Source organism: Sinocyclocheilus rhinocerous, unplaced genomic scaffold (genome assembly GCF_001515625.1).
Source record: "Sinocyclocheilus rhinocerous isolate Xijiao unplaced genomic scaffold, SAMN03320098_v1.1 scaffold2953, whole genome shotgun sequence".
Taxonomy (NCBI): domain Eukaryota; kingdom Metazoa; phylum Chordata; class Actinopteri; order Cypriniformes; family Cyprinidae; genus Sinocyclocheilus; species Sinocyclocheilus rhinocerous.
In genome coordinates, this window is record NW_015658760.1 from 99,330 (window position 1) to 113,516 (window position 14,187).

General features: G+C 37.0%; 1 protein-coding gene across 1 annotated transcript in view; it reads left to right on the plus strand.

Annotated features, from left to right (window-relative positions):
• LOC107722978 (neuronal cell adhesion molecule-like) overlaps window positions 1-13,443 on the plus strand; it is a 33,471-nt gene extending 20,028 nt beyond the window's left edge. Inside the window, exons 20-29 of the mRNA XM_016531480.1 lie at window positions 425-650; window positions 733-848; window positions 1,717-1,921; window positions 2,699-2,821; window positions 5,212-5,388; window positions 6,942-7,064; window positions 8,820-8,975; window positions 9,583-9,714; window positions 10,526-10,604; window positions 12,928-13,443. Of these exons, the coding sequence (XP_016386966.1) occupies window positions 425-650; window positions 733-848; window positions 1,717-1,921; window positions 2,699-2,821; window positions 5,212-5,388; window positions 6,942-7,064; window positions 8,820-8,975; window positions 9,583-9,714; window positions 10,526-10,604; window positions 12,928-13,129 (1,539 nt within the window). The 3' untranslated portion in view covers window positions 13,130-13,443. The remainder of the gene's footprint in view (window positions 1-424; window positions 651-732; window positions 849-1,716; window positions 1,922-2,698; window positions 2,822-5,211; window positions 5,389-6,941; window positions 7,065-8,819; window positions 8,976-9,582; window positions 9,715-10,525; window positions 10,605-12,927) is intronic.
• Window positions 13,444-14,187: the final 744 nt, after the last annotated feature.

A 14,187-nucleotide genomic window follows, 5' to 3' on the forward strand; every position in this document is an offset into this window, starting at 1 on the left:
TTTCCAAAAATGCATTTGTATTTTTTTTTATACAAATGCATTATCAAAAACCGTGGTAATCAAATGAAGGCATAAAACATTAAGCATTTATTTAATCTTTTAAAATGTAATCAAATGTAAATGTAACAATTCCTTTTTTGTTATCAAACAAAGTGGCACAACAGAGGTTTACTGTCAAAATTAAAACATGGAGGAAAATTATGTGACATTCCTGAAAAAAATTAAAATTGTAATTATTTTATTCTTATTATTAATTTCAGAAGGGTTACATAATTTCTTCGTGTTAAACCAGTTTCTGTGTGTATCTGATGATAGTTTTCTCAAATGAATGGCTCTGTGGAGATGAAGTTCATGTATGTATAAGCCGTTCTGTTGGATGCTTTTTTAACATGTTTGTGTTTGTGTTTGTGTTTGTGTTGGGCAGCCGCTGATGCCTCTGCAGGCCAATGGTCCAGGCCTGCAGTATAAGGTCATGTGGCGTCAGCAGGACATGGAGAAGGACTGGATGTCGGTCAGCGTGGCTAACGTCTCTAAGTTCGTTGTGTCGGGGACGCCCACGTTTGTGCCGTACGAGGTGTTGGTTCAGACGTTGAACGATTACGGTCCTGGACCCAAACCCAGCGCTGTGATTGGATACTCCGGAGAGGACTGTGAGTGATGCTTTCAGCAGTTCACACACCTTTATACGCTTGTCTAGCGGAACGCTGCTAATCCCAGAATGCACCTGTGCAGTTCCGTCAGCAGCTCCAGGTGACGTGCGTGTCCTGGTGCTGAACAGCACGCTAGCAGAGGTGCGCTGGAGCCCCATTTCGCCCGAATCCGTGCGCGGCCGACTGCAGGGCTATAAGGTACGGCTCTCCTCTCGTCATGTGACCCGCCGATACTCAAATTCAGATACTCACGATTAATCAAAGGTTATTTCTAAACATAATTATGAAAACAAGATCAAATGATTATTGAACTACATTCTGTTTCTCAATTCTCAAATTATTATTAATGTTTATTAATTTATCTCATTTAAATTTATTTAACATTTATTTTTGTTTGTTTTTCAGTTGAATTATATATCTATTATATATGTAGTTAATATTTTAACTAAATCATTTTGAAACTATATAGTTATTATATTTTCTGTTTAAAGTTTTAGTATTTTTGTCATTTTTATTAGTTTTTGTGTGTTTTTATGTCTATTTATTTTTTAGGACATTTTAGTTTTAGTTTATTTATTTTTGTACTTTAACTTAAACTAAACAAAAATGTGAAATGTTACCTTGACAACTAGCTGAAATTTAACAAGTTACATTTTTTTATATTTTATTTCATTTCAGTTAATGTTTAATTTATTTCAAGTAATGAAATTGAATTTTTTTTGTTTTAGTTTTATTTAGCTATAATAACCAAGTGTTAAAAAAATTGTTTTTAAAATTCAATAAATGCATGACTTTTCCCAATTATTGACCAAAATAATCGTGATTGTGATGTTTGCGGTAGTTGAGCAGCTGTAATTCACATTCACATTTGCAAAATTTACATAAAAATAAAATACATACAACTAAGTCTAATGACACACTCTTTAGGAGACACAAATGGACAAATAAAAACATTAAAACCATCTCAGTATTGATCACGCTCAGACTAGTGCATGCTGGGAGGATATGGAGAGCAGGTGGATGGTAGAAAGCCTTTAACGGAGGTTGCACTGTTGTCCGTGTGCAGGTGCATTACCATCGTGAGCGCAGTTTACACCGACACAACTCTCATCATGGCAAACACAGGACTGAGATCTTCAGCCCCAACAAAACCAGCGGGAAACTGCCTGACCTGCTGCCGTACAGCGTCTACAGCCTGGAGGTGATGGCCTTCAACGGCCGAGGAGAAGGTCCCTCCAGCGCCCTGCAGCGCTTCGAGACACCCGAGGGCGGTAAGAGCAGCGGCAACATTTCTATATCACCCAACAGAGGACACGCTCAAAACTGTCAGCAGCAACACAGAATTTTCCATTATGGGCTGATATTTAAATCCATTTCCAGAGGCATTTTGACCTTTATAAAGGCAACTAGCCTTTCTAGCCTTTTTAAATGCATGTGTCCCCATTCATTTACATTTTAATTTATTTTTGTTTAATACATGTAATAAGAATAAGGCATTAAAGGGCTGTTGCCAATCAAGTAAAATCAGGCAAAAGATACAGAATCTGCATCTGAAGTGGCATTTAGATGGATCTTTACGATGGCATAAATAATATTCTAAATACAAAATATATTAAATATAGAAAATAAAATCATATGAAATATGAAACTAAAACCATCAGTAGGTGGTAGTCACTGTCTTAATGAATGAGTCATTGATTGAGTCATTCATTCAACTGATTCCTTCAAACAGCTGATTCATTCAAGACTGAAGCAAGTGACTTAATGAATGAGTCACTGAATCATTCACTGTTTCATTCAAGAACAAAACACCACTGTGTTGACTGGAGATGCAAACCTTCTTTTTGGAACAAAACCGCTGAAATAGACAATATTGTGTTTAAAATGTGCATCATTTATTGACTTGGGCTATGTTTTAATCTATTTATTTATTAATCACATACCACTGGATAAAGTATTTAAAACCGGACTGTTTGACCTAAAGCTGTACAGAAGGCCGCACAGGTGCTACAGTCATTTAACATGGATGCTGTGTGTTTGTGTTCCAGTTCCAGGCGCGCCGTCCTTCTTCAAGGTTTCTGCTTTAGATCTGGACTCTCTGACGCTGGAATGGGGTCCACCTCACGAGAGGAACGGCCGTCTGTCCGGATACACCTTCAAATATCAGACCGGTGAGAAAACCTGTGCAGCGTCACTGCGGTTTACTGCTTTATGACCCGTTCACACCGGGAACCGTAACTACACTGCCTGCCAATAAGAAAGACACACAATCTAAGTTTGATCTGATGGGGTTTCCACAAGCTTATGCAGCAGCACAACTAGGGCTGGGCAAAAAAATAATTGATTTTTCGATTAATCGTTTTTTTTTTTTTTTTAAATCACGTCGATTCGATATCGATTCTCAAAAGCCGCAAATCGATCTTTTCTGGTATTTATTTCAGCAAACATTTAAAACAAGATCTGATTAACGTGAATCTTATCATTAGTCTTCTCCACTAGATGTCACCCTCTTATTTACCTTGCGCGATGTTACAACAGAAAGCCTGTCATTCATTCAGCGCTTATCACGGCTGACAAGAACCTAGAACAAAGCAATGTGCGCGATTTGCAATGCTCAGGTGAAATGCTATAGAAATACTACAAATCTGTGGAAGCATTCGACATCACACATGGGGCGCCATGATTTCCGCAATGAATGAATGAATGGCGGATGGCACAGACTTTGTTTACTACACACATACTAAAGCGCGGACGACGCTCGCTGTGTTTTCAGCTTCTGTCGTCTAACTATATGACGATATGAACACACAAATATCATCTCCAGCTGCTCTGACAGTCACTTCATTAACATTTTACCATTTAATTTGAGAAAACTACCGTCATATCACTAGGGTCACCATACGTCCTCTTTTCCCCGGACATGTCCTCTTTTTGGACCTAAAAAAAATATGGTCACCCTAATATCACATACACAGCAGCTGCAAGTTCCTCACACGGCAACCCGTCAAAATAAAAGTTTGGTTTAACGTGAAGAAACTGTGACAGACTTGTATTACTATTGTGCAGTCTTAAGACTCAATGTAACAACAATACTACTACTACTACTACTAATAAATATTAATAAAACTTTTATTTAAACATTTATAAAAACATTATTAATAAAATATTACATTGAAATTAATGTTTTAGACCATCATCTGATTACCAGAAACATTAAGAAGAACATTTTATAGGGCCCTATTATTGTTTAAAAAAGGATGAAAATACAGAAAATGTTTGTGTGTACAATCTACAAATCCCCCACAATGCAGAAAAAAATTGAAGGGGTTACAATCTAAAGCATCAAGAGTGTAAAACCGATACATCCACTGACACTCACTCACAGACACACACATACATTATAGGAATAATCACATTTGTTTTCTTTTTAATTTTAACAGTAAACAAACCTCTGTTGTGCAGCACTTTGTTTGCCAAAAAAATAAAAGGGTTTAATTTTCATTTGATTAGGATAAATGAAATTAATGTTTTAGACCATCATCTGATTACCAGAAACATTAAGAAGAACATTTTATAGGGCCCTATTATTGTTTAAAAAAGGACCCTATACAAAAAAGAATAGATTTAAAATACAGGCATGTGGCTCTTAATTTCTTTTTATTAATTCACCAGTTGTAAACTGATGTTTACAAATCAGTTTACAAATGGTGAATTAATAAAAAAAATCATTTTTTAGAAATATCAATAGCATTTGTATTAAAACTATATTCAGAATAGATTTAAAATACAGGCATGTGGCTCTTAATTTCTTTTTATTAATTCACCAGTTGTAAACTGATGTTTACAAATCAGTTTACAAATGGTGAATTAATAAAAAAAATCATTTTTTAGAAATATCAATAGCATTTGTATTAAAACTATATTCACTGAATGTAATTTTAAAAAATCGAGAATCGAACCAAGAATCGAATCGAGAGCTTCCTAATCGAAATCGAATCGAATCGGGACATCTAAATCAAGACCCAGCCCTAATCACAACATTTATCTCCATCAAGGGTTTCATTATTTTTTGAGTTGAAAGAGTTTTAGTACAAGAACTTTTTTAAGAGTTGCATTAATTTTTAATTTCTTGTACTGAAAATAGTAGACATGCTGTCTAAGGAATGAAAAGTTGCACACTGCATCAGTTTGGATTAAAATAATTGTTCTTAAAATAAGTGTTCTGAAAGTGATTCCAGTGATACGGTTCCTCTGTTATATACCGTTAGTGGTGGAGTGAACTTCAATATTCTCATAGAGTTAAAACTCCATAGTTATTGTTTTTGGTGTGAATGTGCCTTTATGATTTAAAGTTTTAAAAAAGGAAGTTTCCGGAATCTCTGCTATATTTTGAAGCTATTACCGTTTTCATGTGTCGTACGTGTATATTTGAGTGTTTGTCCTTGTTCATGTTGCTCGAGTCAGCTTGAAGCAGTGAACAGAACAAATGGTCTGTAAGTGTAGCTTATGATTGGGTAAAATAACGTGACCCCGCCCCTTTCCGCTCCTGTCCCGCCTCCAGTCGACAGCAAAAGTGATTTGGGTCTGCTGGAAGAGCTGGATCTGCCGTCCAATCAGAGCAGCTTCACGCTGCACAACCTCCTTCACAGCACACGCTACAAGTTTTATATCAGTGCCAGAACGCAGAGAGGAGTCGGTCCCGCGCTCACCGAGGAGGCCGTCACTGTCCTCGACAGAGGTACGTACACTAGATAGGGTGCACAGCTGTTTCTTTAGTGTGTGTCAGTTTTATGTGTTTTCTGTTTACTCTTCTACTTCGACTTGTCTTTTGAACGTCTCATGTTTGTGGGTCTGTGTAAGACAGCAGAGTCTTATCACACCTGCTTAGTTTACGACAGAAACGAGCCGCGTGTTGTCCGTGTTCATAGTGTTTACAGCAGGACTGATGTTCAGATGTAGATTCTGTTCATATGTACCTGCAATCAGTGAAATATATAGTCTGTCAGCTGTGTTTTAGAGTGAATCGCGGCACTGTATTCGTTTGCACACGAGCAGCTCTAGTGTTCTCAGCATCTCGGTTCTCAGTAAATGCAGCGAACTCAATCACCGCTCATACTGCAAGTTTAACATGCATTTGGGAACACAACGTGCACCAGGTAATGCTTTATTTTCACTTTGGCATAACAGATGATTACAGCATTTCAGTAGATTTGTAATGAGACATGTTCGTAAACCTGTCTCCCTGCTGTTTTCCACCAAAATGAAAGCTTGATGGTTTAACACTTGCTAGTGAAGAAACTGATTTTGTTACTAAGTAAAATAACTATAAAATAATAATAATAATAATAATATATTTTTTTAATTTAATAAAATAATAGTTATTATTATTACACCATCCTGCATCATATTTGCTGAATGAAATCCAATACCTGTTTCTTACTAATTGTAGGTTGCTGAAATAGTGTCTGTTTTGCTCTCAAATTTGATTAATTTTGTAGCATTTTTGCTTTCGACACCCATCTGTGCAGTGAAGAAGTCTTGTATTTTACTGCATCCAAACAGAGACAGAGAATTATACATTTTGTGGGAAAAACATTTATTTAACTTATTTTGCAAAGTTTTTTTTTACATTAAATGGAGTATTTGAACATATTTTCCAACTCCACTCCATTATTTAACTTATTGTATGTTAAATAATACATTTTCAATACTTCTTTTTGTCAAACTTTTGGCATTTGACTGCTTTTGTTGTTTTGATAAGTGCATTAAAGCTGATGCATATAATTTGAAAGATTTACATTCTTATTTTGTGAAAATAACTATGCGATGAAACGTTTGTATTGATGTTTTTAAACTCCGCATCATCAAAATAGGCAATATTATGCTTTTTTCTTTTTTTTTTTGCAAATCAGCAGAATTTTTTTTTTAAGATGTAGGACTGTGCTGTTAATACATTAGAATTGCTTGGCTTCCCAAAAATTCATATCTCACTAAATCCTGTGAGAAACACTGTACAGTGTGTGTTTTCCTTCATGATCCAGCTCTGATACTTTTTTTTTTTTAATTTTAAGTTTTTATAAACAAGAATAAACACCCTTCTTCTCTCCTACAGTAGTGACATCATCACTAGCCCCGCCTCTACACGTTAACGTCACATGTTATTATGCTACTCACAGTGTGTTTGGACCTCTTGTAAACAGTGCCGCTCATGTCAGTGCATCGTTGACACTCACTGATCTGGAGGTCAGAGGTCACTGTGATGGGCTGATGATGTCTCTCTCTCTCTCTCAGCGCCGCCGGTCGCTCCTGCGTTTGGGAACGTCAGCTCATCCGTGAGCGAGGATGGAGCGCTGATCAGTTGGGAATACTGGGGCCCCGAGAAACACCTTTATGTTGAATATATTATAGACAAGAGTAAGAATCCTGCATGCGTGTGTCGCGAGGATGATGATGATGATGAAACACTAAACATATACATTCCCATGAGTAGAGCTCCTGTAGTAACTAATACACAGTCATCTACCCCGCTGAACAGATCAACCTCCATGCTAGTTAATGCTGGTTAGTGCTGATGGTGACCCGTCTGTTCAGCAGGGTACACTGCAAAAAATAATGTTCTTACTTGGTATTTTTGTCTTGTTTTCCAGTACAAATCTCTAAACATTCTTATATCAAGAAGCATATTAAGAAGATATAAAGTCGTGTTGTCTGAGAAATTGATCAAAATGAAGTGTTTATACTTAAAATAAGAAACTACAGGTGAATAGGGTAAAAAATTAGCTACTAGATATCATATCACCATACTTCCCCAGTTGATTAATCACAGTATGTTAAGTTTTCTGAAATGTTATATTTAAATGTGCACTAATTTGCAAACATTTCCACAAAATCTGAACTTTGGATAACGCCAAGTTGAAAATTATTGTTGGATTTTGTTGACATATTAAAGTTAAGGTTTTTACAAAGGGGATTTTGGACTTCTCTCTCTATCACTCAACAATTTATAAAAACAAATACATTTTCACCATGTTTTAAGAATAAACTATTGTATAAATCAGTGTGAATGAAATATAAACAAACCCCTCAGTAAAAACCTTCATAATGTAGAGAGGAATAAAACTCTAAGTTTTGGTGTATGTCAGTGCTGCTGAAGTGGAGAAACAAACTCATTACCTTTAAATGCATGCATTTTCGCCATGTTCTTAACTCATATAATGTTGTATAAATCAGTGTGAATGAAATATAAACAAACCCCTCAGTAAAAACCTTCATAATGTAGAGAGGAATAAAACTCTAAGTTTTGGTGTATGTCAGTGCTGCTGAAGTGGAGAAACAAACTCATTACCTTTAAATGCATGCATTTTCGCCATGTTCTTAACTCATATAATGTTGTATAAATCAGTGTGAATGAAATATAAACAAACCCCTCAGTAAAAACCTTCATAATGTAGAGAGGAATAAAACTCTTAAGTTTTGGTGTATGTCAGTGCTGCTGAAGTGGAGAAACAAACTCATTACCTTTAAATACGTGCATTTTCGCCATGTTATTAGGAATAAAATGTTGTATAAATCAGTGTGAATGAAATATAAACAAACCCCTCAGTAAAAACCTTCAGAATATAGAGAGGAATAAAACTCAATAAAATGATTAAATAAAATAAACGCTTACATGTGCATTTGGACATTTTCTTTCCACTAGTCTGAAAAAAATTGAGCAGTGCATGAAAAAACAAGGGTTTTGCCTGCAGTGTCTCACCTAAAAACAACAACAACAACAAAAAAGTGCAGAACGGGTTAGAAAATCCTGTTTTCCCTTTGAATTAAGTTTATTTTTCTGACCTCATTGGCAGATATTTTTTCTTGTTTTAAGTATAAACGCACTTCATTTTGAAAACATCTTAAAAACCTTCAGATCTTATCTGATGTCATTGTACATGTATCTTATATACTGGAAAACAAGACAAAACCACTGAGGAAGAACATGAGTTTTTGCAGAGTAGTTCACCAAAGGGTCATAACAGTTTAGTTATTTTGTAGATTATTGGAGCGCTGTAGTAGGTGGGTAGTCAGAATTAACTCCAGATTGACACAGCAGGTGACTAGAGCTAACTTACCCGTATTTGATTGTGAGGACGCTGAAGTGCTTCCTGTTGTGCTGGAAACCCTCAGGTGATGAAGACTGGCACAAAGAGAAGGTCAACGGCTCTCAGTTCCACGTTCTTAAGGGTTTGAAGAAAGGTTTGGCCTACAAGGTGCGTGTGGTGGCCCAGGGTCATGACGACCAAGCGGTCCATCACTCTGAGGAGCTGTTGGTTAAGGTCCCAGGTGAGGCTTCATCTCAGCCTCAAGGCCTTGTGGGATATCTGACAGCTGTGATGCATGACGGCCGTTGTGTTGAGATGTTGAAGCGCATGACGCACGTCTGTATGTCCTGCACGAGTCCGTCTGTGCTCATAATGTGGCTCAGTTGTTATTGTTTATTGATCGATCAGCATGATTGTATCCCATAATCAATACGAACTGCAAATGTGATTTTCTTATTCAGTATTTTTGAGTTGTTTTCCAGTACAAATATCTCAACATTCTTAAATTTACTTGAGATGCAAAATTAAGACATTAAGTATTTTTTTCTGAAAAATGCATCAACATTGACTTTATGCTGAAAGAAGAACACAATTTCTCAGAATTTCTACATTGTGTCTCATGTAAATGTATCTTGATATAAGAAAGTTCAGATATTTGTACTGTAAAACGAGACAGAAATACTGATGAAGAACATGATTTCTGCATTGCCGGTCGAGTTTCCCTCTCCGTGTTTGTTTCTCATGACTGTGTTCATGGCGTCTGATCTTCTGTGACTCGCTGGATCGAGCTGTTTAAAGTTGAAGATCTGCTCACGTCTCATGCTCTTCCTCCTCCTCCTCTTCCTCAGCGATGGTGAGTCCACAGGTGGACATCGCCACTCAGGGCTGGTTCATCGGTCTGATGTCGGCCATCGCTCTGCTCATCCTCATCCTGCTCATCATCTGCTTCATCAAGAGGAACAAGGGCGGCAAATATCCAGGTGAGCATTATTTTATTATCACTGATATACTGTTATAGTCTTTATCGTTATACTTTCTGTTTTCAATTTGATTTTAGTTAAAAGTTTTTGTATTTTTGATATGTATGACAAGTATGACAATCTTTGAAGATAAAAATTGTTGTTCAAAAAAATATGTATCCTTATGACATACCAAAACAATATAGAAATTGAGTAAAATGCAGTTTTTTTTTAAACAATATTTATAGTGTTTTTTAATTTTTTTTTATTTTGTAAATTAGGTTGAACTAAACAAAAATGGAAAATGTTGCCTTGGCAACTAGCTGAAATAAAATAAGTTTAAGTTTTATCATTTTATTTCAGTTAACGTTTAAATTGTTTCAAGTAACATTGTTTTATGGTCTTCATTTTAGTTAACGAAAATAACCCTAAAAACGGCTCTATTTATTTTCTAAATTCAGGCTAATGATCTTATTGTGAACAATTGTGTATAACTGTTCAAACGTACATATGTTTCTCCTTTTTTTCCAAAAGTTTAAACTAGTAATATTTAATCAAAATGAAGGAATGTGACAAAAGAAAAGATTTAACTTTTTTTTTTTTATCCCACTGGCAGATATTCTTTCTCGTTTTAAATATAAACACTTCATTTTGATGCATTTGTTTAGAAAACAAGACTTGATATCTTCTGTCATTTTGTTTCTCCACAAAATGCATCTTGACTTAAGAATGTTCAGATATTTGTACTGGAAAACAAGTCAGAAATAGGGTTAGGGTTATCTGTTGTTTCAATGATAAATGCCAGTGTGTGACTCTCTGATGTTTGTCTCAGTTAAAGAGAAGGAAGATGCTCACGGAGACCCGGAGATCCAGCCCATGAAGGAGGATGATATCACGTTTGGAGAGTACAGGTGAGAGAGCTCCGACCTGACCCTTGACCTCTGACCCCTCAGGAGACTGACCCCACCGATCTGAGACGGAGAGCGGATGAGAACTTCTCCACGACGTCACCTTCATCGTCTGATCTGCTGCTGGTCTGATGCAGATCCTGCGGGACTCGATCAGGTTCTCATCTCCAGGATGATCAGCATCAGTGAACTTGATGATCCAGCAGCGTATTTACTGTATCAGAATATAGTTCTGCATCCTTTTCTTCCTTGATCCAGAATAACCCTGCAGATGTTTGTTCATAATGACGTCGGATCTGAACTGAAGCTGCTGGTTTGCCATTTAAAGTCTATTCCTGCGTTATTCTGCACGCGTGCGGGAGAGAGACGAACGAACGCACTTTACTCCTGTATAGCAATATTCTTTTATATTCCCTGCTTTATTAAATTATTTCCTTTTTATACGCTGGACATTATTGCAGATGTTGATTTGTCCTCAGCATACAGTGTTCCTCATAACGCTGGTCAATGATGTGAATCTGACAGCTGCTCTTCTTTTGACACAAACCGGCATTTTAGACATGAAATATTTAGAAATTACATAATAAATAAATGAAATTGTTACATTAATGTCACCTGAGATTTTAAATTAATATTTCAATAATTTTCTAAGTGAAAATATTTTCAGATTGTCTTGTAAATTAAAAAGTAATTCGTTACTTTACTAGTTACTTGGAAAAAAGTAATCTGATTACGTAACTTGCATTACTTGTAATGGATTACAACCAACAATGATCATATCTTTAACTTGAATGTCGTGTAAGTCAGCGTTTGCCAAATGTAAATGCAAAATATGAGTGTGGATTACAGGATCGTTCAATCCTTGAATGATAACGCTATCTGAAACAAACTCACACTCAGCAGTAAATAAACGATCGTGAATCAGAGTTGACTCAGCTGCTCTGAATGAACACTGCTCTTAGTATGTGATGTTTAGTAGCTCTGAATCGCATCTGCTGTGACGCTCGCGCAGACTGAGTCGCTGGCGTTCGTTCCTCCCGTTTCGTTAAGTGCCGGTCGAATGTGGGAAGGTAAGCGGGAATCTGCATGCGAGAGGAGAAAAACACAACCATTCCAGGATCACACACATGTACATCATCGCCAGCCCGAGAACATGCAGTGAGAATGAATCACGGACAGAGTAAGGGCCCGTTCACACAGAACGCGTCTTTCCATTCCAATGCCTACTTTTCCATTTTTTTGTAAACGCACTAGATAGACGTGTATGACCGCTGCTCTCGCGTCTCTTAAGCAGAGCCGCTTATCAATCTCAATTCCAGAACAGTGGACCAATCAGAAGACTCCGGGGGCGGGGCAAGCATTGCCAGCTTTTGTTTACAGTAGCAAGTTGGCATGGCAACTGTTTTTATTTACATTATTGAGTCACGTCTCAAAAGCACATTTCAAGGCCCTCGCATTCTGCGCTTGATGCAAAGACGTGTTCCGAGTGAACGGCCCCTAACAGAGCTGTATGCTCGAAGATTGTATAAAAACTACTCAGATTAAATGCTTTTAGTATTTTATTTTTATTTACTGGGGTTATACAGTATTTTTGGACTTTTTAAAATTATTATTATTAGTAGTAGTAGTATTAGTATTACTTTAAAAATATATAAAAGTTAAAAAAAATATTTAATAAAATGATTTTTTGGCCAAATGATTTTGAAATTGTATCAACAAATTCAGAACAACAACAAAAATCCATAATAATAATAAAAGCAGAGAAAAACATGTATATGAGAGCATTATACAGTATGAGCCTGTCTGTTCTCTAGTTACCTGTACTAACTTACTCGTTTCATGGGAAGTGTGGCTACATCCATTCATGATTCATGTATGATTTGAGGTTTTTCTCAATCTGTTTGTGTTTTAATCGCGGCTGATGGGCTTCGTTCATGAAGCACCAGCAGAAGGAGTGTCTTCAGGAAGTTTGTCGAATGAATCAGAATCTTTGAATGATTCGCTCAGATTCAGCTGGTGCTTCAGGAATCAGGCTTTATGTCATGATGATCATGTTCAAGCTGATGTTTGAATCACGGCTTGATGAATCTGTTTTTCATCTTCACGCTTCAGATGCTGAGATATTGATTGCGCTTCATCCATCTTTATTCCTCTGATAGTTTCCCATGATGCTTTTAACGCTTGTTTTGAAGTTCACGCAGGTTTTGTCTCTCATCCTGTCACATGTATGTGATTGCACATGTGACACTGATCCTGCATGTGTGTGCCGTCCATCTTTTGAGTTTGATTTGCGTCATGATTCACCTGCATGTGGTTTTTCTCCTAGTGACGAGGACCATAAACCGCTCAAAGGGAGCCGAACTCCGTCCAGTGGAAGCGTTAAGCGCGACGGCAGCGACGACAGTTTAGTCGACTCCGGAGACACGCAGTTCAACGAGGACGGCTCGTTTATCGGACAGTATAGCGGGAGGTCAGATAAAGAGGCGACGCCTCCGTCTCTGGTGAACGCCATGAACTCATTCGTGTGAGATCCGCTGATTCATGAACCATGCTTCAGTTTACTAGAGACTAAACGAGCCTGACTGAAGCAGACGGCTGCGTCTGTACGGATCTCGGAGGATGATTAACCAGGCTGTGTTCACAATAGCACACTATCATACTACTGCAGTATGTACTATTATGCAATCATCTAGATATCAGGCAAAAATATAAACATTTTCATTTATGATTTGATCACTCAGACGGAATTCATACCTTAAGGAATAGTTCCTCCAAACTGAAAACGTGCTCACACCTAGGTTATCTGAGATTAGGATGAGTTTGTGTCTTCATCAGGTTTGGAGAAATGTAGCATTGCATCAGTGTCTCAGCAATGGATGCTCTGCAGTGAATGGGTGCCGTCAGAATGAGAGTCCAAACAGCTGATAAAAACATCACAATAGGCTTTTTGTTAAAAATGTCTTGATGGATTGGTTCTGACGGCACCCATTCACTGCAGTGGATCCATTGGTGAGCAAGTGATGCAATGCTACATTTCTCCAAATCTGACGAAGAAACAAACTCATCCTAAACTCAGATGACCTGAGTGTGAGCACATTTTCATTTCTGGATGAACTATTCCTGATGTGACGGCAGTAGCACAGTACATCACTGTGTGCTGACGCAGTATGCTAGTATTATATTAGGAACACAGCTGATGTATCCATGCATGATGACAATATTCTACTCTTCCGCTCAGAGCAATCTGATTCTGAGAGATGGAGACGCTCTCACTGTATTTCAGGGCACTGCTGCAGTGTTTGCAGTGAATTCATCAGAGGACATTTCTACAGAGTGAATCCCACACCGGCTCATATTTCATCCCAAAATCAAAAGAAAAATGTTTGAAATTATATTTTACATAAAGAAAATGAAGCATGTTTTTAGAATCATTCATTCTTTTTTGAATTATGACATTAACTTGAAATTCACATAAATGCAATTTATAACCATTATTTTGATGCAAAAAAAAACATTGTTTCTAAAAATATGGTTGATTTTCTTGATGTGTAAAATATAATTTCTATTTTTTGGGGGGGGGGGGGTT